Raw genomic sequence first — 27685 nt, 5'->3', positions numbered from 1 at the left:
CCAATCCCAAGGCAGACGATATACCCATTTCCCCAGGGACTGTGTGATCTCTGAGTTGTATTAATTAGTAGAGGGTGTGGGGCATGCAGGGGGCTTACTTTGTGTGTGTCTTTTTTAAAGTTTTGCATTAGCTAAGATTAATTCTCTGCACATGCATAGTAGGATGTGAACGTTCATAATGCTAATCAATTGTTTCAGCATTATGTATGTCAGCATAAATGTTCGATCAAGTTAATTACACACACACACACACACACACACACACAAAATACATGCATATATAGTGTATGGAAGAACAGGCACGTCTATGCATTCTAATAAATGTAATGTATGTTTTTGTATATGCCTAAATGAAACTGATGTTTTTAATTGTATGTCTTTTCTTTTAATTAGCCATCTGCTTACCAGGAACAAATTGAGATGCTTCTTGTCCAGAACTATTCCTGGCATTTAGGGATTAATTATTCTGCAGATGTAAACATTTCAGGACCTTATCAGCAACATTGTGTTTTTATTTTTCTGAGATTTCCATTCCATTTCTCTTTGTGTAGTTACATTTCTGCTGAACATGCCCCGCAGTCCAACTTCAAGTGAAGATGAAATGGCACAGAGCTTTTCTGACTATTCTGAGGAATCTGAATCTGACAGCTCCAAAGAAGAAACAATTTATGATACTATCCGAGCCACAGCAGAGAAGCCAAGCAGTAGAATGGAAGATATTCAAAGCAATACGTTGGTCATAAGGATTGTCATACCCGATTTGCAACAGACGGTAAGACAGAATTATAGCAGCCAACTGAATATTTAAAATAGTGGCACATGTGTTTATCATTTCTTCAAACTGTTAATCAAATTCCATGTTTTAGGAAAGCTTTTTTGTACTTATCCTGTATGTCTGACTTTTGGAGTAGTTGTGCTCAAATTGTGAATGGTAAACATATTTCTTTGGTGAAGTTTAGGGAGATGATATCCCTTGCACTGCGAAAATTATTTATTCAACAAAGTAAGTGTTTTACATATTGTTAAACATTTGTTATATTTTTATTTCAGGAAGTATCTTTTAAGAGTTAGACCATTTAATTATGTATGTGCACACACTAATTTGAATAAACAAACAATTTTTTATAGGAGCAGTTACTGACATTTCATGAGACTGTTACCAAGGATATTTCAAGCCCTTAAGCTAACACATGATGCAAGGTGGTATTTCTGTTTTAATGTGGGAAAGACAGCTGTAGCAGTGTGATAGTTTATAGCCATACACACACACACATACGAGAGCAATGTATGTATTTAAATGTATTGAAAGGTTCACTCATAAATGAATGAATGCATTATGGATAATGAGTATTTTATATTTTGCTGTAATGCTGGGATGTAGTAGTCACTAAGTGGGAAATTAGGTCATTTTGTAGCATGAAAGAATAGGAGTTATATTAATAGTTAATTCTTGAATGAAATGAAGGCAAATTTGTTTTGATCATTTGTTTTGCCTGCCTATGGCACATTTAAAAATGAGTGCCTTATACTGCACATATAATCTGAATAGACAAAAGCTACTCTGACATTTAAAGGAAACATAGCCATTAACAGAAGATTTCATTGATATGTAGTATAAATATGCATACGCACATAGACAAACACACACACCCTGTAGGGAAGTGCTTTAATGATCGTACTGACATGACACACTCAGTTTTGGACATTTGTATTGCACTTCATGATGCTGTGTTTATATTTGTGTACCAAGGACTGTTTTGATTAGAAATCTGAAGATATTTGCTGATACTGGAAACCTAGTGTGGAACTTGAACTACGGGGTTACATTAAAATAATGATGTTACCTAGATCTCTGAGCAATTAACAATTAGCATACATGTGCATTTTGTTTGCAGAAATGCAGTTCTAAAGGTAATAGTGTTTAGATGAAAAGCAACAGCAAGCCTTCGTTAGACACAGTGACATTCGGAAGGCTTAAAGCAGCTTCTTCACATATGTTTTTTTTTTAATCAAGAAAGTCAGATGTGCGGAGCAGACCAGTGACAGTCTTTCTTGGGTTCTCTCAGGATAGGCTCCTTTAGAGTTCTTGAAGAGATCCTCCAGAGTTTGCCATGGAATGGTTTTGATCAAATCAGAAACAGTTCACTAACAGTCAATACAGACCTATGAGACCAACTGTGAGAAGCACAGAAGTGTGTGACAATGTGATGGTATTCTCCAGTAATAGAACAGCTCCTCCTTGCATGCATGATAACCATGCAAGAATGAACTGCATGTTTTGTGTATCCCTTTCTGTGTGGATCATTGCACTGTAGAAAGTCAGGCCTTTTACAGCAGGAGCATAAGAGTTTCTCTTGAAAATCACCTGATTTTGTTAGGTAGCATTCTTAGATGATCTTGTTAAAAAAGATTCCATGCATAGTATATCTAATTTTTTTATGTTGTCCCATAGTTTTGCACTGTAATCTTAAGTAAATTTGTGTAATGGTAAGCAACTCCACAAAAGATGCTTATAATGCTCCTTAAAGTAACCATATCTATATTCTGATGTTTTCATAGCACAGATTACATATTTAGACTGTTAGCACACATACCAGTGCAATAAACTGAATCCCACTACTTTTCTTAGCTTTTATTGTCATGTTCTAATCACACAGAAATATTATCTGTAGAAAATGTCATAGTTCATCAACTCAGAGTGGCTATATAGGAAAACAAAAGGTGTAGAATTTTAATTGTCTCCAAATCTCAGTTTATTTACAGATCATGATAGTAACCCTAGTATGTGCCTCCTAATCAGGAAATGCACTCCTAGATGTTTTTAACATTTTGTTGTTGAACTTCTGTTGGGCTTGGATAATAAATTATTTTTACTGCCTTAAGATGGATTTGTATTAGTCTAAGGCTGATTAATCTGGCAACCTGCTATCAGTATGAGACTGTGACCAAGAGAGACAAATATGATTTTATTCTATTGAAAAAAAATGGAAATATTGTGCTTTGATTCAAAAGGCATGCCTTATTTAGAACATTATTTTATCTTAGAGTTTTGTGAAAAACATTTCATGTATAATCTGTAGATGTTTGATACGATTTCCCAAACTTGTGAGTAAAACAAAAGCACAAGTAAATCGGATGTGCAATCCTCCAAAAATGTATTGCCTCCGTCCCTTTTTAACTTTTCATGGGACTTCTTCAGTATTAAAAAGTAAAAACACTGCCATTGCAGTCTTGTAGAGATGAACACCCATTTCAGTAAGATCAACAATATGTAAAGAAACCACATTCTAAACATATTTGGTTAACATAGCACATCATTGTCCTCTATGTAGAACTTATAAAAACATCACTTAATTGTAAAAATGATCACTGTGCTATACTTCAGTCATAATTTTTTTTCTGAATTCATAAACTTTATTAGAAAAAAAAAGTAATAATAACTAAGCAAGATTTGTATTTCCTAAACTTGTATTTAACATTCGTTATTACCCTGAGATGAATAGTGTCACTTACAGATGGATGCAGTGATGTCACACTGTTGATGTTGGCGTTTGATTCCAGTTATGTCTTGCAAATGGTGCTTGATGCAGTTTGTATGATGTCCTTTCATGTCACTGTTGTAGTATTCTTTACACTAGGGCTCCCATGCCAAGGGTAGCTAGACGTCCAGCCAGTATACAAAAGCCTTTAAATTTGTAATGAGTATGCCGTATGGCACATGTGTGCTGCCCATGCATGGCTTTAGGGCATAAAGGTGATATTTTGATGTCCCATACCAGAATTACTTTGCTGCCGGTCTGAATGCCATCTTCATGTATCTAAAATGCTTGTTCATCTGCTGGTTTCTACGTTTTATCGATACGTCCCCATTGGGTTTTTTGATTTTATTGTCTTAAGTTTTGCCTTTGTTTCTGGTTGTTGGGTTTCATGTCATCAAGAAAAGGGAAATGCCATTGCGGGAGATAGATTCCCCATGAAGATCACCACGAGCAATGTTTGTTCTGTTTTGGCACTTCACAAGACCATATGTCTTGTGAGATTTGTCAAGCTTTAGTCCTCAAGACATTGCCGAGTAGCCTTTCTTCCTTTATGATTTACTTGGAGAACCAACATCTTAAACTGTTGGCTAAGGATATCATTAAAAGCATATTCTTGTCATGAGGGTCAGCCATCTGCAAAGAAAAAGGCCAAGAAAGCTCAGTCTGATTCTTCTGCTGTACTGCCTCCACCTGGTGTCTCTCGGGAGTCTGGTGAGAGCCCAGAGGATTACCCAGTTTTTCTCAGATTCCACTGCTGCAACCACTTCACAGGCTGTCATGGATCCACTGCCATGCATGTCCATGGATCTTGTGCAAATGTCCGCTTCTGATGCCCAGTGTGAATCATGGCTAGTTATTAGTGAAAGGGCCTAGGGCTGTTCCTGAAATTTTACTGAGGGAAGAGTTTCTGACTACTACTATTGAGTTCTTCAAGGGGTCAGAACCTCCAAAATTTTTCAAGGCTGAAGTCTCACTTAAAAAGATGCAAAAAGCTAAACACATTTCATGTGCTTCAAAAGATCACCACAGTCAATGGCAAAACTTCACTCAAGGCTTGTTTAATGTCCTTATGGCACTCCACAGGGAGTCTTTGTTCCTGCTCCTCCCTGGTATTCTACCTCTCTTAAGAGACCCAGGGAGCAAGATTCTTCTGAAGAGGATGCTGTTAATTCTGATGAGTCCCGTACATATTCCTCCCAGATTCCTTCATCACTTGACTATAGATCTGAGGAAAAAGAGCTCATCAGTCCTGAATCCTTTTGAGGAGATTTTCTTTTGTGACACTGTTTCCAGAATAATGGAATTTTTTAAGTGAAGCTATGCTCATAGGTTCCTAGGCATGTGTTAGGCTAATGGCCCTATGGCCTTTACAAGCTTAGCCCATAGAAGTGACATGGTATTGTGCCGCCCATCGTTAGTTCCCATTGCCTCTATCAAGTAGAGCCACTGGAGTGATCCCCGGGGTGAATTTTCTATTTCCAATCCACTCATCAAGATTTCTGTTGAAGAGGGCTAGTGACGTGCTCTGCTTGACATGTATGGGTAGTCTGTTCCAGAGCGTGAGCAGTCTCTGGTTTATGAACCTGTTCCTCCAGCATGTTCTGTTGATTGTGGTAATAAGGTTGAGGTCTCGTGCGTGTGGTGTGGAGGGAATAGGATTTCTTTAGATGTAGCATTTCCAACAGAGCTGGGTCAGACATGGCTTTGTAAGTCAAGCAGAGATTGCTTCTTAATAGACAATATGAGGCAGAAAATAGCTGGAATTTTTTGAGTCTGCCCATGTAGGACATGTGTTTAAAGCCTAGGATCCTCTTTGTGAGGTACTTTTGTGGCCTCTCCAGCTGTTGCAGGTGTATAGTGAGGTACATGTCAAATGGGCATTATACTCTGACTGGTCTAATGAGGGAAGAGTAGAGATAAATGATGACCTCTTTCTTCTTGGATGCAAAAACCTTGATAATGAGATGTGCCACATAAAAGGACTTTCTGACCACAGTGCAAATGTGCTGTTCAAAGGAGAGGTTGCTGTCAACCAGTGTTTCCAGATCTCTTACAATGCCTTTAGTGTTCAGTGGGCTCCCATTGATGTGGTAATTAGTGGGAGCTGAGTTTTTCCCAAAGGGGAAGATGCATTTTTTTGGCATTAAGCTTAAGGCCATAGTTTTGACACCAGTCATTAGTGTCAGTGAGGCCTTTTCTGTAGGATGTCTGCATCACTTGGGGAGTTAATAATGGCTCCCAGCTTGCAGTCATCTGCGAATTTTGTCAGCAAGTGTCCCTCCATGTTGGCCTGGACGTCTGAGAAGTAGATGCCAAACAGGGGAGGACCCAGGACTGATCCCATTGGGACTCCCCTTTTGACTAGTCGGTAGTCTGACTTGGAATCCTCTACTTTCACACTGTGTGTTCTATCTGGGAACCAATTTTGCAACCCTCCTGATGATATAGGGGTTGATGCTTACTTTGGTGAGTTTATCAATAATTCCTCTGTGAGAAATTGTATCAGAAGGCTTGGCCAGATCGAGGTAGGCTGTATGAACTGCCTTACCTTCATCCACTGCTCTGGTGACTGACTCAAAGAAGTCAACCAGGTTGAGCAGGCATGATCTACCTTTCACAAAAACAAATTGTGTGGGATCTAGAGTTTGGAGATTCACTGTATCCTTGTTAATGAGGTCCATGACGATGTGTTCCACAGCCTTACATATCAGACTTGTCAGGCTAATGCGGCAATAATTTGCAGGGTCTGTAGTTGCTCCTGCTTTATGGAGAGGTAGACTGTAGCAGTGTGTCATTCGGTAGGGACAAAGCCTGAGGTGAGGCTGTGAGTGAACAGATCACACACGTGTTACCAGTTCACTTTGTAATTCATGTAGAACACAGCCAGGGATATTGTCAGGTCCCATGGAAGCTGTATTCTTGCCCTTAGATGATGCAGTTTTAACCTGTGCGGTGCCTGGCCTTTTTCTGGTATTGAGATTGGTACTTTGGGGGGGGGGGCAAAGTTGGCATGGAATCTATCGGCCAGTATGTTGGCAATATCTGTTGGCTCAGTATAGGAGGTACCATTGTGCAGTAACTCAGAGCAAATCTGGGTATTGCCATGGAGATTCTTGATGTAACTAAAGAAGGCTTTTGGTTGTTTTCAGTGCCTGCCACAACTCTGCCTTCATATCTGGCTTTGGAGGTTTTGATGAGGAAAGTAATCACTACCAAGTTTAGAACCCAGGACCTTGTGCGCTACAATCACAGCAATTTACCACTACATCATCTGATCAGGCATCTGATATTCCGAAGAGGTACTATAAGCTTCTACAAATGGAGTCTCCTAGACCCTGTACCATTCCTCCTGTTCTTGCTGCCTTGCTGGATGCTTTTTCTACTGCTTTTCAGGCTCTTGTTTTCTAGCCCCCTCCCAAAAAGCCTGATGGGTTTTATAGAGTGCCTCAGAACTGCAAGTTTCTTTAGAAGTATCTCTCTGCTGACCCTTCTGATAAGCCTTCCTGTAAATTGCTGCTATCTGAATGGGATAGCAGTACCATGGAGAGGCTGGGTAAGAAGGTGTATAGTTCTGCTACCTTAGTCTTTAGACCTGTTAACCATCAGACACACATGATAAGGTATGTTTTGGCTCTTCTCTCTCAAGCCTGTCTGGCTATTTCAAATCTCCCTAATTCTGAGGGGATGGCTTCTTCTTTTGCTTTGGTAGGGATGTCCTCCAAAGTAGCGCACCATACCATTAAATGCAGCTATGATTGAGCTGGTGAATCATGTAGGGCTGCTGCTTTTGGAGCTGTTTTGAGGAGGTATTCCTGACTGACTTCAGCTGTTGCCTGATGATATCAAGACTAAACTGATTAATGCTCCTCTGCATAATAAGCATTTGTTTGGTGCTGCTGCTGTGGAGTTGTTTAAGTCCCTGCAAGAAAAGGGCAAGGCCTTACAGGAGTATTTTTGTTTTTCTTGTGCCCATGTTTCAGAGAAATTATCCTAATAAGCCTGCCATTGTCCGTAGACAGTCTCACCCTCTCCTTAAAGGTAAAAAGGGTAGTAGAAGGGCTTCCCCTGCTATAGCTACCTAAACTCCTGCTACTCAGAAGCCTCCTTTTTTTGACAACCCAGGTGCTGTCTGACTATCCTTGCCCTGCTATTCTGAGTCACATTCCTTTTTCTCCAAGTCTCTCTCTGTCCCTTCCTACTTTGTTAAAGATCACCCAAGACTCATGGGCTTATTTCCATTATTCTCCAGGGTTATTACATGGTTTGGAAAACTCTTCCCCCTTTTTCGGGCATTCCTCAGGAACAACTGCCCCTTTTTCCAGAAGTGCTTAAGGGACTATTGGCCCAAGGAACTTTTAAGAAACTTGCAATTCCTGAAAGGGGAAAGGAGTGTTATTCCAGACTGTTCTTGGTCCGTTGGAAAGAAGGCACCTGGAGACCTATTCTGGATCTTTGTCAGCTAAACACCTTTTTGAAGGTTCCTTCTTTCAGATGCTGCCTTTCAAGCCTTGTTTCCTCTGCTACTTCCTCAGGCTTTTCTAGTTTTCCTTTATCTCAAGGATGCTTATCTACACATTCCTATTAATCCCCTTTTTAGGAAGTTTTTGGTTCTCTGTTGCTTCCTGGCATTTTCAATGTTCTGCTTTGCCCTTTGCCCCCTCTACTGTTCCAAGGGTCTTCAAATGCCTCTCTCCTGTGATTGCTTTCTGCAGGTTAAGGGGGAATACAGGTCTTTCCCTACCTGGATGACCTGCTTATTCAGGCCTCCTCTCCAGATATCTTGCTTCAGCAGCTACACTTTGCCATTTCTCTCTAGCAAAGCCTATCCAGTGTCAGGGTGACCCTTCAGACAGTTTACATTTCCTCAGATGAGAACAGTGACAAATTCTCTGAGCAAGTCCATAACACAATCCCATGAGTGGATGCTTCATAGGGAAGTGTTTCTGGACATTTTCCACAAGTGGGATACTCCTCACGGAGATCTGTTTGCCTCACCTATGAACAGACAACTTCATCTACTTTGTGCCAGAGCCCCATGCCCTATGGCCAGGAAGGTAGATGCACCCTTTTTTTCTTGGAAGGGGATGTTTCTTTATGCCTTCCTTTAGTTACCTTTCATTCCATAAGTCCTGTTCAAATTAAAACAGGATGCTCCCAAAATATTGCCGGTGACTCTCTTTTGGCCCAGTCGGCATTGGTTCCCTTATCTTCTGCATCTTGCCAAGGGCAATCCTCACAAGTTACTTCACACAGTGGACCTACTCACACAAGGCAAGGGATCTGTCATCCATTCCCACCTGTCCACTCTTCAACTGACATTGTGGGTGATAGAGTTTTGATCCCCTAGATACACCTTTTTTCTGAAGACGTGCTTTGGGTAAAGTAGGAGGCTTGGAAACCCACTATTAAGAGGCTATCTCTGCTTGACTTACAAAGCCATGCCTGACTCAGCCTTGTTAGAAATGTTAAACCTAAAGAAATCCAAATCCCTCCACACCACACACTCCAGGGACCTCAACCTCATTACCACAATCAACAAAACATGCTGGAGGGACAGGTTCATAACCCAGTGACTGCCCATGCTCTGGAATAGACTTTCCATACATGTTAAGCAGAGCACCTCACTGGCCGTTTTCAAGAGAAATCTTGATGAGTGGATGGGAAATAGAAAGTTCATCCTGGGGATCACTCCAGTGGCTCTACTTGATAGAGGCACTGGGAACTAATGGCGGCAAGATGCCAGGGCACATCTATGGGCTAGGCTTGTAAAGGCTCCAGAGCTGTTGGCCTAGTACACACCTATGAGCTAGAAAATCTTACTTATCTAAGTGGAAGTGATTTTCTGTTTGGTGTCTCCCTTGTTACTGTGATCCACTTACTTTGGTTGTTTCTTTGGTTCTCTTATTTGTGTGAATTGATTAATGCTGGGTTGGCATATTCTGTTAAGACCAACCTATCGGCTATCTCTGCTTGTCTACCTTTGACTCTCCTTTTAGTCTCTAGATTTGAGGCTAAACTGTTTCTTAAAAGTGCCCTTCATAGTAAGCATCAAAGGAAGCCTGTCCCTCCTTCTTGGGACCTTAATTTTGTTTAGGAAAAATTTACTTGGGCTGCTTTTGAGCCTGTTGCTTCTGATTCCTTACAGCATTGTTTTTGGAAGAATGTGTCCTATTTTTGTCCAACCACCAGACAGGTGTCAGAGCTACAAGCTCTTATGGCTGTTCCTTTATTTTTAGTTTTCCATAAGGACAGGGTGTCCCTTTGTACTAATACTTTTATGCTTGAGGTGGTTAATGAGTTTTTCCTAATCAGTCTATACATTTGCCCTTCTCCAGAGTCTGCTAATGAGAATGTTTTGCACACCTTGGATTTGCATAGACAGCTCTGATATTTGGATAAGACTAAAGCTCTTCATAAATTTGAACAGATTTTTGTCTTTTTTCATCCTAGGTCTGTAGGTTTGGCTGTTTTCAAGCAAACCATTTCATTTTGGATATCTAAAGCCATTTCTTTTTGCTATTTTTTAGGGGGGAGAGCCTTTCCCTTTCTGCTAAGTCTCATTCTACTAGGACTGCGACTTCTGGTGCTTTTTTAAGGGGCTGGACACTAATTCTATTCTTGTGGCAGCCACCCAGACTTCTCTGAATGCCTCTGTACTAAGCACTGTAAGTTGGACGTAATTTCAAGGGCCAGAGCTGGTTTTGCTAGGGCCATTCTCCATGGCTTCCTAGAGGGCTCTGTTGGCCCTTCCTCCCCCCAATCTTCCTGAGCTATTGCACTCTCCCTATTGTAACAAATACTGTAGCAAAGATATGGAAGGACATAGTATGGTTGTGTAAAATCTTACCATAACAGTAGATGTCCTTCTCTTCACTTGGGCAATATTCGCTCCCTTCCTCCTACTGGTCCTTTTTCCTTATGGATGTGTTTACCTACTAGTATCCTTGGACTGTTGTTCCTACTGGGACTACATCCAAATGTCACTTTAATGCCCTACGCCATTCTGGGGGGGTGGGGGTGGGCATACATGTGATGTACGGTATACCCATTACAACCTAAAGGCTTCTGTATACTGACAGTACATCGGACTACCCTTGGTAGAGATCCCTATTGTAAGGAATAATGCAATAATGTAGAAAAGGACTTCTGCTATGGTATGATTTTGCACAGCTGTACTCTCTTCCCTATGTCTGCACGGGTTTACTCCTACAACCCAATCATATGCTAATTAGATTATTTTGCTTATCTAATAATCTTTCCCTCAACTTGTATTTAGGCTTAACATTTCCCATTTAAAGGAGCACTTCAAATTAATCTAGTAAAAGCAGTGAAATTATTATCTAGTTTTTCAGCTTTACCACAGAGACCTTCAGCAGAATGAAAAACGCATGCTTATTTAGCAACAGCTCCTCCTCTTATCTAATTTTATTACTGACGGAGTAAAAGCATCATCATGTGTTCAGTATAAAAAGTAACAAAAGCTTGTTCAATAAGCTGTGCAGATTCACAGATAATTGCTTTGCCAAAGATGAGCTACATTTTGTCAGGTGTGTTTTACCTTTCAGACTCGAATCATGAATCGTGGGAAGTCTGCTGATATGGCTGAGAGTGACATGCATGACTGTGTCCCCAGTGATCTCTGAGCCAAGGATAGTAAGTGTCAGTGGATGGAAATGAGAGTGGGAGTGAGTAAACATGCTCTGAGGTTAGCCCAGAGCAAATGGGCTTTGAGAATTAAGGTTTACCAAGGCAGATTGCTGTAGCAGTTGGTTATGTGGACGTTCATGTGGAACTGCACAATGTGATTAAAGACAAGAATAGTGCACATTAAACATTGCTGTCTAAACTCAGAAGGGAAGTCAACATTAGGCACATAAAATTACCTTGTGCAATAGTACACGATTTATTACAGGCAAATGATTCTTAACCTCCCACTACTTGAAAAATAGGATATCGTTATCAATAAAATATTCACCAGTGTGTGTAGACACCCAAGTATGGGGTGATGAGATGATATTGCAGATTTCTTCAAGGAAATGAGTATGTCTTTGGGAAGCAAACATTGTAATTGTTCAGACTGACAGTGACTAACACTACAAAAGGAAGGACCATGAGTGATTCAGACAAATGTAACGTTGCACTGGAATGGAAACAAATCTGTATAAGAGGGCATGGACATCTAGGTGAAAGTGAAGTGCTGTTCACTAACAGTCACCGCAAGAAAGGCTTGGAAGCTTAGTAATGCAAGTTAAAAACAGATCCTTTGTATAATGTACTTGTACTCCCTCACTTAACAGTCACTTACTCATTACATAACATATTACACAGGCTACCCCAGTTGTGTTTTCTCCAATGCCATGACTTTAGGAAGTGAGTAGAAACTGAAATACTCACAGAAAGTGTTATGGACAGAAGGTATGCATTCCTATTCTATGCAGAATACTTTCCAGTCAATAAATGAACCGGAAAACCTCTTACCACGTGACATCCATGTAACTCATTGTGCTGGCATTACCTTTCTGATTGTTTATCAGGGCCAAAAAAAGAAGAATGCTATGAATGTGGAACAGTTTGAACACGCACATTAATAGAAAGACAGTTTGGAGCAATGGCTGATGTAACCAGTTTTACTCCCTGACAAGCCAAAGAAAAAGCAAACTATTGGTGAGGTGCAGTTCATTATGTATCTGAACTGTTAGTGTTGAATCTGTCAGTTCAGGGGATGTGCATTTAATTCCATTATGCTAGTTTCAGAATGCATAATCTTCCCTGACTTGACTGTGTTGACAAAATGTACATTTTATAGACCTCTAGGTGTATTACCTTTGTAGAAGAACTTAAATATCTGTAGTATGGTTTAGCTCTAAATTGTGTGCTATAGGAGTTTCTTTTGAGGGGAACACTCAGCCTCTGCACAATGCCAAGATAAGAGCAATTATATCCTTAGCTTCATTAGTGCCGGCCTAGTATTGGATAGATTTAAACTGTGAAATCAAAAATTTTGTGGACCACATTTTATTTGGCAAGATTTTCTTACTGGTAGACTTTAACTGGAAGCCAGAAAACAATTGCAGGTTGCGCCCTCTGTATTTATTATCACTTCACATCAAACGGCAGTTAGTTTTCTCGTTAGACCTTTACTACACATTGTAGAGGTAAACTGTGGGTGCACATTCTCATAACCCAGTGAATAAAACATTTCTGAGAACAGTATTTCTCTGACAGTGCTTTGAAGAAAATATATAAAGCCCATTGCCACACATCTGCAAATGGCTTTTCTAGTTCAATTCTCTGGCTGTTGAAAAGATCTGTAGCTAAAGGGGCAAAAAATGTTAAGTTTCTTAGGTGAGGCTTCTTCTTCCGGCTTTTCCCGGTTAGGGGTCACCACAGCAGATCATCTGTCCACTCATGATTGGCAGTGGAGTTTTATGGTGTTGAGTTGCCAGCCCAGCACCCAACCTTCCACAGAAGACACACACACGTGCACACTCACACCTATGGACAATTTAGAGTGTCAATCCACCTACTGCATGTCTTTGGGATGTGGGAGGAAACCGGAGCACCCGGAGGAAACCCACGCGACCACAGGGAGGACATGCAGACTCCACACAGAAGGCACCCCAGCCGAGAATCGAACCAGAACCTCTTGCTGTGAGGCAGCAATGCTAACCGCTGCACCACCATGGCCGCCACAAGTTTCTGAGGCGAGACTACCTTTTATTAATTGCAGGTGACAAGATATTCACAAGATCAGCTTGCTCGTATTTCATTTTTAATTTTAACGTTGCAAAAACTTAATTTTTTTAGAACTAAGAAAAAATGTTTATCCTCAGAACACTAGAGATATGTCAGTTGTACAAGTAGTATTCTAATTAAATAATTAGCTTAAAGAAACACACATAATCAATCCCCATATGAATATAGAAGGGAAATTTCATGCTATTCATTAGCCGCTGCTTGCATGCACTAATATCACTGCTTATCAGTGGTCTTTTACTGCCATAGATGACATTCTCTGATCAACAGAGATGGTTTTCTGTAGATTATTAAAAAAAAATGTTATCACGTTACCAGGAAACTGTGAGCAGTTTAAACATCATATTTTACCCTTAGCAGTGACCAGGGGTACATATAATGAGCACTAAATGCTGCTTCTGGCAGGAGACCAGATAATATTTCCCAAAGATGTAACCAGCCAAAAAGATGGTCTAAATCATTTGGCAAGGACAGTACATGTGTGTCTGGGGGGGGGGGGGTGTAATAGAGAAAGATAAATACATTTTTGTTGCCATCATTTTATTTACTTTGCCATGCTCAAACTTTGGATGAGTACACAGTAAAACATGATTATTTTTTATGGGGAAGTGGGCTGCTTATGAACTTGAGGGCTACCATAGCTAGACCAAGACTGAATAATTTCCAACAAGGCTTCTCAGAAAGTAGCAATACTTGGGTGTGACCGCAGACTTTGGTTTGGCTTGCTAGAGGCAGTGGATTTGAGTGTCGGAAACAAGTTAAATATATTGTGTCCAGAATTTCATTCTCTTGATCACTGTAAAATATCTGTGTTTCACCAAGTTATGTATTACTTTGGGATCACAATCAAAGGTCAGAGGGATAACCTGGAGGTAGTTACTTTTTCTGAGGCAGTGATGGTTGTAGTCCATCTATGAAACCAAGTGATTGTGGGTCTGTTTAGTCATGGGGTGGGTGGGTGTGTACATACTTATCTGTCTGAAGCTAGTCAAAATATATTCCTCTGACCAGAATTACTTTCAGCTCACCAGGGTTAAACTTAAGAAATGTATTCAATAAAGACTCATTTTATGTGTGGTGTGGAAAGACAGTCTGTGTGAGAAAGCAGCTGCTCATTCTGGTAGTTTTTTGGGTGGGTTGGTGAGAGAGAATGTAACATGCATTAATTTAGCCATTATTTCTTTCAGTTGATCATACTCACTTACCAGAGGCGTACCCAATAAGAATGCTGATGTGCTTGGGTGATGAGGCAGAATGAGGGGGAGAGATCACTGCTCTTACTTAATCCCATTTAACACTTTAATTGTCTGGTTTTGTGGAGTAGACAAATACAATCCTAATTATGACCTAGGTGACCCAAATCACCTCAAAAAATATTGAAAGATGAATTCAGAAGCAACTCCCTCCACTGTCTTCTACAATAACAGTTCTTAACATATATCCATCATGTCTTTCATCCAGTACACAGTAAAACTACTTTTATCCTCAGTTGAGAAACAGCTCCATAATGCCCAGCTACTACTCAACCCTAAAAAAAAACAGTCATTGTTATTTTTCCCCAAATCACTCATGCCTGGTAAAGTGAATTTTAAAATCTTATAAATAAAGAAATCACAAATTGAAGTAGTCTCAGATGCATAACCTCTTGGAATAATTTTAGATTATAACCTTAAATTTGACCTGCATGCTCAAAATGACATAGTAAAGACTCACCAAAAATTAGAAATGCTGTACATGCATAAAAATTTCCTTAACACCACCAAAACCACTCTTGCCACTACCTACCTTGTCCCATCTTTCTCATATGGTGCACCCATCCCAATCAACCTTCAGGTTACAGATGTTAATAAGCTGGAGGCAATGCTATAGGTTAGGTAGCATAATTTACCACCAGCAAACTATGCCACAACCACCACGGTCTTGCCCTGAAGCCTTTAAATTGGCCTGACCTACTTCACCACTTAGACTACATACAGCTTATCTCTACACATTATTCACAAAGCCAACGACTGCAGTGCTTTAACTCCTATTCTCCATTACTATCATCTTAATAAACTACTTTGATCTAATGAACAATGTCTTTTAGCACATATAAACCCCACAAATCCTATGGTCAAAGTCTCAACTTAAACTTTCTCACCAAAAAAATTGGAATTCTATTCCTCTGTAAATTAGATCTACCCTCTAACTACTCTCCAACTTCAAATAACTATTAAAAAACTACCTGAAGAAAATTGGTTCTGCTCCTGCATTATCCCAGGCCGAACTAGTCCCTCCCTCCTTCCACCTCCTGCATACTTTGATTTTGTTCAGAGAAAAGGAACTAAGTAAAATATATTTCTTAGACAAACAACAAATATATTTTTGCCTGGCCTATATTATCTAGTCATCTCTGTTTCAGAGAGAGTTGTCAGTGTGTTGAATATCTTCTGTATGACCTGCAAGTCATGAAAACTTTATCCATTGACAATGTTATTATTCGACTTGTTATACCTGTCCAAATATTTGCGCAGTGCATGTATACGCTCACACTATATGAACTGAAACTGCATTTTTATTCAGTTAATCTGTCATCCTTCTCTATTAGGCTTAGTAATATTTTTATTTGAATCCCATTCTGAAGATCGAATCAACAGAAAGTTGAACTTCCTATAGTCAAGGCCATATGACTGACTTTTCAAAAAGTCGAACGGCAGAAAAAATTTAGTTTTGCAGTGGGGGCAAGCCCCCCCCCTGCACCTCCATGGGGACTGCTCCCCAACATCCGTTGCATATTTTATATATATATATATATATATATATATATATATATATATATATATATATGCACACACGCACAGACCCCAACTCTGAGATCACACTACAGTAGGAAAAAGGGAAAATTTCATGATCCCCAGTATAACGCAACATTTCAGAAAGTCGATCATTGGTCTCGACAATATCAAATTTAACTGTCTGTTGATGCAATCTTCTGAATGAGATCCCTTTATGTAACAGTAACCATAGTATGTCAATGTGGAGCTTTTCTCCCTGGGCCTCTGTTGAAAGTGGGATATTATCCCAGTAAGGCTTTTTTAGGGCAGCCACGGTGGTGCAGCAGTTAGCCTCACAGCAAGAGGTTCTCTGGTTAGATCCTCAGCTGGGTTGCCTTCTGTGCTGAGTCTCCATGTCCTCCCTGTGGTCGCGTGGGCTTCCTCCGGGTGCTCCGGTTTCCTCCCACATCCCAAGGACATGCTGTAGGTGGATTGGACACTCTAAATTGGCCCTAGGTGTGAGTGCGTGCATGTGTGCACCTTCTGTGGAAGATTGGGCACTGGGCTGGCACCTCAATACCGTAAAACTCCACTGCCAATCATGAGTGGACAGGTGATCCGCTGTGGCAACCCTTAACCGGAAAAAGCCGAAAGAAGAAGAAGGCTTTTTAGTAAACACATATCAAATAACTATTACTGCTATATCAAATACAACTAAGTACAGTTTGTTAATGGAAAATTAGATTTGTTTTATATTAATAGGAAATGTAATGTGTTTTCAGATTATATCTATGATATATATATTTCTTTCCTTTTCTATTATTGTAATAATGCTAACATCGCAAAAAAGAAAAAGGATAAATGGAGTAAGGCAGGCTATGAACTGAACGCCTTCCCCACCTTCTTCAGACCACTGTTATACCATAAAGGCTTCCCTACCGAAAGCGCTTACTTTGGTTTGAATAAACGGCATTTGGTTTACTTAAACAACAGCTTCCTGGTTTACATTCGTTCAGTTCATAGCCTGCCTTACTCCGTTTATCCTTTTTCTTTTTTGCTGAGTTTGGTTTACTTGTGGTTTTTAATAATGCTAACATCAGCTTTTACTTGTATTGACTATGGCAGTGTGTTGTGGTAAAATTCAACAGTGAGATGCATTTCAATTCTTAAAAAAAAAAATCTGTACTACCTAATAGTTAATTGAATGTTTTACCTGATCTGCAATAAGTGGAGTGACAGATTATCTTTTCTGTTATAGCAAACAAATACAATGTACTACAGGCATTAAATGGTGACAGCCTATGTACTGGGGGCATATGAGTTTCAGGATGGGAAATGGTGTATGTTTAAACGATAGAGTATGTCAGCGTTTAGACTTATTTACCTGTGAAGTCCATACAAAGTGCGTGTGTGAGGGTGGGGTGCATGTGGTTGTGTAGATTCAGTATGAATAATCATCAGTAGTCAGTCAGATCAGTAAAGAAAATGTGTTTTTAGGGAGTTTTACCCTCCTTACCTCATAAAATTATATTGTAGTCTGTCTCTAAGGTTAAACTATACTGGAAACAAAGGGACTAAATATATGCATGGGTGTGCATCTAATTTTATGTATTTAAATATAATCGTACGTATGAATATATCTCAAATATACATTTTACATATGGGTTGTGTATGTGCATAAAGGGACTAAATCTGTATGTTGTTTCTGTGCGTCTCTCTCTCTCTCTCTTTGTATATGTGAATGTAATGCACTTGTTTAAAGTTCCAAGTGTTTGAACAGTAAAAAAAGTGTTTTAATATGTAAAGATTGCAAATTGCCAGTCTGTGTGTGTGTGTTTTCACAAAAATTGGTAACCGAGTATTTGCAATTTATCACTGTAGTGCAATCTGAGTTTGTATATACAACTTGCAGGGGGTGTACTGGTGCAGGGCCTTGCCACTTAAAAAAAAGTTTCTTGCTTTTCAGGGTTCTTTTGGTGGGTTAATTATTTCAGTTTCAAACAGTTTTGATTGAATATTTACCTGATATTTTGTTTTGACATGGTAATTTAGGTTGTGTGTGTGTCTGTCTGTGTATACGCATAAAAATCATGTCAGCATGGTCAGCTTTAGCAATCAGCAGTGTTTGAGTTTTTAAGAGTAGAATGGCATAGAAATCTGTTTTGTATCTAGTTCTCTTTCTTTTACTCCCCGAGTATGAATGACAGCCTTGAAACAAGATTAACATGTTTTTTTCTACAAATACATTCATGTGCATTTTACAATAAAAATGTGTATGTTATGCTCATTTTCCATAATAACTGGTGTATTTATGGTTCCTTCTCAGAGCTAGAAATGTAGCACATGTCCAAAATATATCTGCCCTGAGATGTTATTACAGTAGAAATAAGTAAAACAAAATAAAATTAACATATTTCTTCAGAAAATGCAACTTTTTGTTATGGAAGGATGATAACACCAAAACTTTAGATACTGACAGTGACAGTCTGATGTCAAGCATGAGCAATAAGCTTCATTAAAATTCATTATAATAGACCAGCAGCCTTCTTTACATTATATAACAGAGTATAAACCTCTGCAAGTTTTACTCAGAACTCCAAATGGGATTGAGATATGTCGCATCATACAGAAGCCTCTGCAAGTTTTACTCAGAACTCCAAATGGGTTTGAGATATGTCGCATCATACAGAAGCCTCTGCAAGTTTTACTCAGAATTCCAAATGGGATTGAGATATGTCGCATCATACAGAAGAGCTGCTGTGGGGTATTACAAACATTTGGGAGAGACAGTCTGACACGTTTTTTCATAAGTGGTTTCCACTGGGTATATATGGCTTTTTTTTTCTGTGAAAGGGGTATATTTCTACTGAGTTGTCATCATATTGGAAGCTAAAATCATGTTTCACTAGAAGAGAGAATTCATAGGATCATAGTAGGTTACTTGGCTAATGGCCCCAGAGCACTTATAAGCCTAGCCAAGTTCATCCCCTGTTCCCAAGGGTATATGGTTCAAGCAGACACTAAAATCAGTATCTATTGCCCCTGCCCAAGAGGGACACAGGTGAAACCCCCAGGGTTAATTTCCGGTTACTCATCCAGTCCAAATTATGTTTAAATAGAGCAATGAAGGACTTTGTTTAACATAAATGAAGCTTGTTACAAAGCTGAGACAACCTCTGTGAGACAAATCTCTCCACCAAGTTCTGTTCATGGTGCATACCAGGTTAAGGTCCTTTGAGTGATTTATTTGTGTGCCATTTCACTTGTGAATGTGCCGCATTTCTGTTAAAGCTGAGTCCGAGATTGGTCTGTGTGCAAGGTAGAGGTCACCTCTGAGCAGTCTGTATGACACAGCGTAAAGTGACAATGATTTCAGTCTGTCTGCATAAGACAGATCTTGAAGACCCTGAATTTCCTTTGTAAGGAACCTTTGTATGGTCTCAGATTGCTGCAGGTATTTGGAAAGGAACGTACCAAAGGGAGAGTTGTACTCTGTTATTGGTCTGATGAGGGAAGAGTACAGGGCGGTTATAACCTCTTTTTTTCTGGAGGCAGTGCACTTTTCATAAGATGAGCAATATAAAATTCCCTTCTTACTACTGTGGAGACATGGTGATCGAAGTTAGGGTTGCTGTCAACCTGTGTGCCCAGATGTCTCACCACTGACTGTGTTCTTAGGGTATTGCTATTGATGTGGTAGTTTGCAGGAGCATCACCCTTGCCGAAGGGGATGACAATGCATTTTTTGCATTAAGTTTAAGACCATGACTTTGGCAGCAGTCATTAGTCTGCGTAAGACCTTTTTGCAGGACGTTGACATCACTAGGGGTTTCAGTGATCTCTCCCAGTTTGCAGTTAACTGCAAACTTTGTCAGCCACAGTATTTAGTGTTAGCCTGTACTTCAGAAAATTAGATTCTGAACAGTAGGGGTCCAAGAACTGATCCCTGTGGAACACCACCAGTTACAGATCTGCTAGAGGAGGTGGAGTCCCCTGTTTTGACCGTATGAGTTCTATCAGTGAGCCAGTTTGCAAGCCACCTGACAATATATGAGTTGATACTCAGCTTGGTGAGTTTATCAATGATGCCTGAGTGGGAAATTGTGTCAAAGGCCTTGGCTAAGCCTAGGTAGGCCGTATGCACAGATTTGCCCTCATCTAGGTCTTTGGTGACTGTCTCGGAGAAGTCCATAAAGTTTAACAGGCATTATCTCCCCTTAAAGCCAAACTGGGTGGGGTCGGGCAGTTGTAGATTTCCTATACCTTTGTTAATGAGGTCCATGATGATTTGTTCCATCGCTTTGCAGCTAAGGCTGGTCGAGCTAATGGTTCTGTAGTTCTCAGAGTCTGTGGATGCACCCCCTTTGTGCACAAGGATGACTGTAGCTGTTTTCCGTTCCACTGGGATGAAGCCAGTGCTTAAGCTGTGATTGAAAAATGTGTTCAACATTGATGCTAATTCCTCTTTTAATCCATGTAGAACACAACCCGGAATGTTGTCTGGTCCTGTAGAGACTGTGTTTTTGGCCTTGGAGAGGGAATTTAAGACCTGCTTCTTGGAGATACTAGGTGGGGGACAGGTGTTGGGGATGCTTTGGGGTATATGTGTCCAGGACAGGGGAGAAATTTTTGCTGAATCTGTCCTACAGCAGGTTTTGTACATCCACAGGTTCTATAAATGTAGTACCATTAACTACGAGTTCAGTGCAAATCTAAGCCTTACCTTTGAGGTTATGGATGTAACTAAAGAATGCCTTGCAGTTATCCTTAGTTAGGCAAGCTAATTTGGATTTGTAGTTAGCTTTAGAGGACTTCACTAGAAGTCTTATTTTATTTTATTTTATTTTTTTAATTGAGGAGGGAGTGTTTCTAGTTTTGAGACCATTCCTTCCTACTCTTGGACAGCAATTTCATTCTCCTGTTGTATAACCTGTTAATGGCAGTTGTCCACCAGGCATGTTTGTTTTTCCTTGAAGCTCTTGCATTGGTTCTAGCAGGTATGGCAGAGTCAATATAATTGTACAGGTGGTTGTATAAAGCATTGATGTCTACCTTGGGATAGGTGTCTGTTCCATCAGTGGGGGGAGGGGCTGTGAAGCTGTTTATGCCATCATGTAAGAGGTTGTAACTGGCCTTGGAAAAGTTTAGCCTAGTTGTTGCTAAAAGAGGGGGAGGGTCTTGTGTTATAGTTCTAGCAAGACTGATTTGTGTTCATTTCTCACCAGGGATGGCCACACACTGGGGGTTGGTGCAGTGGTCCCCCATGTTATTAAGCACCAGGACCAGGATGTTTGAGCCCCTTCTGGGTATGCCAATCAGCTTGTCCAGGGCATTGGAGTTAAAGTCCAAAATCCTTTGGGAAAGTCAGATAGAACATGTATAATCTACCCAGTCTATGGATGGGTAATTAGTCACCCAAAACCAGGGCATTTGGTTGTATCTTGATTGACTCAAATAGATCCATGTAGGCTGAGTGGTTGTCCTAATTCATGGACGGGGGTCCTATAGCTGGCAATAACCTGAAGAGGGGTCTTACCTACAGTCAATTGCACCTGAAGTAATTCAAGGGAATCATGCTGTTTAACCAATCTAGAAGTGTATTTATCTTTAATGCATATTGATACACCACCAACTTTAGTTCTCATGCCTTCAGTTGATGGTCTGAATGTGTGGAAAGAAATGTAACCTGGTATAGCTCAGGTCCTCTCTGCAGCCTTAAACCAGGTCTCAGTGACTGCACAAATGTCATCATCTTTCAGGATGAGGGCTGCTTCCAGTGAGTGCAGTTTCTGCTTTAAACTCCTAGCATTTTGCAGCATAACCTTGAGGTTGTTTTTAGAGAGTATTTTTATATCGGGGAATTTTGTTCTTGTGACATTGCCTAAAAAAAAGGAACTGTGGGAATGGCAAGAGCCTTAGCCAGTAACAAGAATCCCAGGGGTGACAGATGAAGACCATCTCTGGCAAAACAAGAGTTCTGTCGACCATATCATCACAGGTTGATAGATACTGAATCCCTCTGAATGACACCAGAAAGTAAACCAATTGTTGAAGTCAATCAATTTTTGTTTCTACTCTGTTGTCATCATAGGTAAAGGTAAAATGCTGCTTAATGCTAGGGACATACCTGCCAGAGGCACATACTAAGAGAGCTCAGTCATGTTTCTCTTCATATAGTCCAGTGAGGCACATCTCCAACCATTCACACCAACATGGACTATGTCTTAGTCATAACAGTGCCTGTTGTTGAGAGACTTGACTGTGTTGTGGTGGGTCCTAGCACCTGATAGACAGCTGACTATGACCTTTTCCTTATCCAACCTGGTGAGAGGGACATCTGTGTGTCTCACAACTGAGTCGCCCATGACTGAGATTTTTGTTTTTGTGTTATGCCTTAGGGGTTTGACTAGTGAGACACTGATGTGTGATATATTGTGTACTATGTTCTGCAGAGGGTTTATTATGTGAAGTGTGCTTGTGTTTAGGTTTGGGAAGTCTCTGTTTAGGTAATCTTCTTGTAAGGACCTCCACATATGTAGGTTTATGTGTAGGCTGTTACCAGTAATAGCCCTTATAGATTGGGATTATGATCAAAGCAGGGGTCAGAAGCCATAAAATACATTCCCCTCATCAGTTAGTCATTTCCATGCTTTCATTTCATAGCACTTCTGTAGTACAGATATTTCATGGTTTGCTTTAACATTTATACAACTAAACTCCACTTATTTTTTTTCTAGAAATGGTAATCTTTATTAATTTACAGTAATTGCAAATACTGCAATCCTCATACATGGTGCTCACAGTTCCATACCTGCGCTATTAGCCATTTTCCTTTCCAATTGTAATGTATTTTGCTCCATTCACCCCCTTCTGTGTCCAAGTTGTCGAATGTAAGCACCTTGGGCCCACTCTTCCGTTTTATGCACCTTCTTGTATCTGTCCCTCAAACATGCCATGTTTATGTTGCATGCAAGTTTTAAGTCCCTGGATTGACGAGCTCTTATGCTAATTGTTTTGTGTGTGTACAAGAGGTCCTTCAGAGTGGGATTCTGGAATTCTTTGAATGCCAGATTTAGATCACCCCTTACGTCTGTCAGAGACACGGTATTTATGCCTTGTATTTTTTTTTTTTGGGGGGGGGTGAGGAACCTCTGTGGACATTTACAGTTGCTGCATGTGCCTGGTCAGATAAATACTGAAGGAGGTATACTCAATGATAGAACTAATAAAAGCTGAGTACAATGGAATGATGACTTCCTTGGACCTAGCTGGCATACCCTTGCTTATAAGTTGAGCAACATAAAATGATTCCCTTACTATCTCAGGCATATGTTGCCCAAAAGCCAGGTTAATGTCTGCATGCAACCACAAACCCCTTACTGCTGGATCTACTGTTAGAAATGCGTTATCAATTAAGTATTTTCTTGGGGTAGTCAACTTCCCAAAGGGTACTATTATGCATTTCTTGGCACTGAGTTGTAAACCATTGTCTGACACCAGTTATTTGTCTGGATTTGCCTTTCTTGGCAAATATTAGTGTCTTGGGGGGATGCCATAACTGGTCCCAGTTTGCAATCATCTGCAAACTTAGTCAGCCGGAGATCATTGATTTGGTGTTAACTTCCAGAAGTAGAAGCTAAAAAGGAAAGGGCCCTGCACCAAGCCCTGAAGACTCCACTAGTGACCAGCCTCTTTGAAGTAGTGGACTCCCCTATTCTAATTTTCTTGGTAAGATCTGAAAGCCAGCTAGCAATCCACTGTGTAACATGGGGGTTTATGCCTAATGTTACGCATTGTTTTCAATGCCTGAGTGGAGTGATGTATGTAATCCCATGCCCAAGTCAAGACTGCCCTTATGCACCTTTTTCTATCATTCTTTTCCTTGGTGACTTTCTCACCAGACTGAGTAGGCATGATTTTCCTTTAACAAAACTGAACTGGGTTGTATCCAGTGTCTAGATGTTTCCAATGTCCTCATTAACCATTTCTATAATATTTTTTTCATGACCTTGCATATGAGATTAGTCAAACTAATGGGTCTGCAGTTTTTAGGGTCTGTAGAAGGACCAGTTGTCATAATGTTTAAGGTCATTATTTCCATGCTGAAGGTACAAGGTCCATTTTTGATCTCTGGCTAATGCCTGTATGGAGTTTACATGTTGTCCCCACTTCCCAAAAACATGCCGAGTGCTTACAACTCAAATAACAAGAATGGAGCTGATGGTAGCACCCCAAACTCCAGATTGGTGCTTATAGGTGGAAAAAGTTAGAGACCAACCACTTTGGGCATCAGTTGTTGTGCACATTATCCTCAAGATAGAAGAACATGGATCCCAGACTGTGCTGTGGAAGGGCTAACCACTTGATAGTGTAAAAATTGGCTCTAGGGGATTTGGTCATGTTGACTAATATTGCCAAAAATCGGTGTGGTTATTTGCCCATGATAAATGAGTTGATGACCAGGCCTATTCCAACCCATGCCAAGGACCCAAGTTAATGAAGGGTTGGGTGTAGGTGTCTCTATTGGTCAATGTACAGTTACCATAAAGCCCAGCTGAGCAGGCCCAAGTCATTAAGCTGCTGTCTGGCATCTATTTGCCCAGCCTTGGGTTAATTAGGATAACTCTGAGTGAAAGCTGTACTTAAAACCAATGAAACTGCCAAACATGAACTAAGAATTAAAAAAAAAAAAAAAAAGTTCTCGAGAGTTTGGCTGATAAATACAAACAGTAGTTGAAAGTAATATGGAAGATGAGCAGGTCAGATTCAGATCAGGATGCCACACATATGACCTGATGTTTATAGTGAGACACACACTTGAGAAGAGGAATGAAATGAGGAAAAAATCCACTTTTGTATTTCTTGACATCGAGAAAGCAGATGACAAGGTCCCAAGAAGGCTGATAATCAGCCCTGTGGTAGTTCAAAGTCCCAGAAACACTGGTAGACTTAGTGCAGTCTATGTACATGGATCCAGTGACTCAAGTATGAGCAGTGTTTGGTCTCTCAGATGGATTTCGAGTGGGACTGGGTTTGCATCCAAGTTCAGATCTGTGCCTACTGCTGTTCATGCTAGTGATGGACTACATTAGCAGACAGCTCAGAGAGGACAGCTCAGCAAAGTTGCTGTATTCAGATGATATGGTGGTATTGTAGGCAGACTTTGAGCAAAAAGTTCAACAAAGGAACGGAGAGGGGAATACAAAACTGAAGGCACACTGGGATGAAACTGAGTGCAGATAAGACAGCTGTAATGGCAGCAAATGGCAAAAATCACAAGAAGCTAAGAACTGAAAGGGGGAAGATAAACAGGTTAAATTCAAGTATCTTCCACGTTTGTGAGGACCAGGTCCAGTATGTTTGCTCTCCTTGTGGGCTATCTGGTTCAGGGTGTCGTTTACAAAACCAGGAATCTCTGGGTCTGCAGGTTTGGGCCCAACTCCACATCCATAACATATGCATAATGTGTGTTTCTCCACATCACCAACATCTTAATTCTGCCTTTCTGCCCTCCTTTGCCAATCTTTTAGGTATGAGGTACCACCTGCATATCCCCTGAAAGTCTGGTCCCCAGTGTGGAGGAGGTGTTAGAATTCTGTTACCTTTCTGCTAGTCAAATTCTTTACTTTATTCATTCTATATTCTTGTTTTCTGGCTTTTTTTGGAGGCTTCCCTCACTTTTTCTTACATCCTCTTCCTTCATTTCTATTTTTTCCAGTTTTGTGACACTTCTGTTTTTATTCCTTTTTCTTTTATAGCCTTATCATTTCTGCCATCCTAACATTTCATTTTCCAATTTTTCTCATATGCTCTAATGATTTCACCACATATCTCATGCAGGCTGAATTTCTCTGCTAGTTTTTCTAGTGTCTTGAACACTTTCTGCCTGAGCCTCTCTTTATGGTGTCATGTCACCTGCTTTTATTCCATCACTTGTAGCTTTGGGTTCCAGGTACCCTATCTATTCCTTCCTCATCCTCCATCCTTTTTTTCTTTTCCTGTTTTTTTATCCAGTTTGTCATAGACTCATCATTCCTCCTCCTAAATATTGCCTATCTTCTATTTTGTCATTCCTTTTGTCTTTCCATTTCTACTTCACTTTCCTCACACAGTTTTCATTATTCATGCCTCTGTGGGTGTATGAGGTACCCTCACCTTCTTCCTTGAGCTTTGTCTCAGGTTATTATTTTTACTTGTTCCCCTCTATAATGGCATGTACAGTTATTCTGCTTGCTTTATACACTTGTTACTTTATCATTCATTGGGTCTGTTGGTAGATTCCGTAGTAAAAGAGCTGTTAAGTTAAACCTGGCAACTTTTAATTAGGGGAAGGATAGTAAAGTAGTATCACATTAGTATTAAGAGGCTGTTTGTTAAGAGATATTCGGCCATAATGTATGTCAGCTGAAAGAATGACTACACCTATAAGAGAATACAGGGGCGATTATTGCTCTTCATTAAGGGAATGGTTAATGAGGGGTTTAATTGGTCAGGGGATTTTTTTGAGAGTGAGTATGTGAAGATCAGTGGGAGTTAAAGGCACCATATGAGCAAGACGGGTAGGTAGTAAATTCTACTAAGGAAGACTTGCAGAGTGCTAAACAGGGAAATAGACTTGTATCTGTTGAAAAGAAGGTAATGTATAAAAGGAACAAGTCAGCTAATGGGGTGGGGTGCTTGGAACAGACTGGTAGAATGGAGAAAGATCATCCACTCAAATGGGGAGTTATGGGTACTAGTCATTACCTCACATTCTAGATGAATTTTCTTTCATGAAGTAAATCTTATGAGTGATATCTGTTAGACTGTACAATATGTTGTAGACTGCATTTTTAAGAGGACAATAATCAAAAGATTTACATATAAAAAGGTGGAAACGTGTATTCCTTTGGTCGTTAAAGTAGTCTGAAAGAACAAAAAAATAAGCAGACCGTAGCAGGCTTTATTATGTTACCATAATGTGCAGCGATGAAAGGGTTTGCCACAAAGCGCAGCATACATGAAAAAAACATAAAGCAGGATGAGTCTTCTGCATGCAGACACTGATGAGCAGATGAAGAGATGAGGGGTAATTTGATTGCCAAAGACCTTGTCTGGTGTTTTCCTATGGATTCTCATCAGTGCAATGAAACATTGACACACTGCATGTTTACTGTACCGAGTTCAATCTGCTTCAGCTGCAGTTGATATTACAAGTGTAGGTTTCCAAAACATTTGAATGTCTTCACCTTTCAGTGTGTGTACACATGCATTTGCAATTTAAAATCTTGTCAAAATGTGATTATTTCTGTGAAAATGTATGGCTATATTGTCAGTTTCTGATCCCCTTTGTAGAGTGGTTCTAGTAAGACAATATACAGAATCTCATAGGGAGTTGGGCAATGTCCATGTGCAATGACAGTTTCTGGTCCCCTTTGGTTTGGTTCTGTTAACAGGTCACCATCAGTATATTAATGGACATCAGTTTGAAGGAGGCATGACTTAAGTTTATTTTATTTCTTTTTATTATTTTTATTTTTCAGTAGATGACATAATTTCTTCAGTGCCTTTGTTCACATTTGAAAGTAAGTATTACAAAGACAACTGTTGTAGGTAATTTTTTGTGTAAGTAATAAAAATCAAACGACAAATTCCAGT

The 27685-nt window shown here is 40.1% G+C and overlaps 1 protein-coding gene across 1 annotated transcript in view; it reads left to right on the top strand.

Moving 5' to 3' along the window:
• LOC122810502 (SH3 and multiple ankyrin repeat domains protein 1-like) overlaps window positions 1-27685 on the top strand; it is a 4213494-nt gene that overhangs the window by 1307277 nt on the left and 2878532 nt on the right. Inside the window, exon 4 of the mRNA XM_044082083.1 lies at window positions 552-772. Coding sequence (XP_043938018.1) covers window positions 569-772 — 204 coding nt within the window. The 5' untranslated portion in view covers window positions 552-568. The remainder of the gene's footprint in view (window positions 1-551; window positions 773-27685) is intronic.

This window comes from Protopterus annectens, chromosome 9.part0 (assembly GCF_019279795.1).
Source record: "Protopterus annectens isolate FY-2018-M chromosome 9.part0, PAN1.0, whole genome shotgun sequence".
Lineage (NCBI taxonomy): Eukaryota > Metazoa > Chordata > Ceratodontiformes > Protopteridae > Protopterus > Protopterus annectens.
The sequence above is the reverse complement of the archived record's forward strand: the minus strand, read 5'-3'. Positions and strand labels throughout refer to the sequence as shown.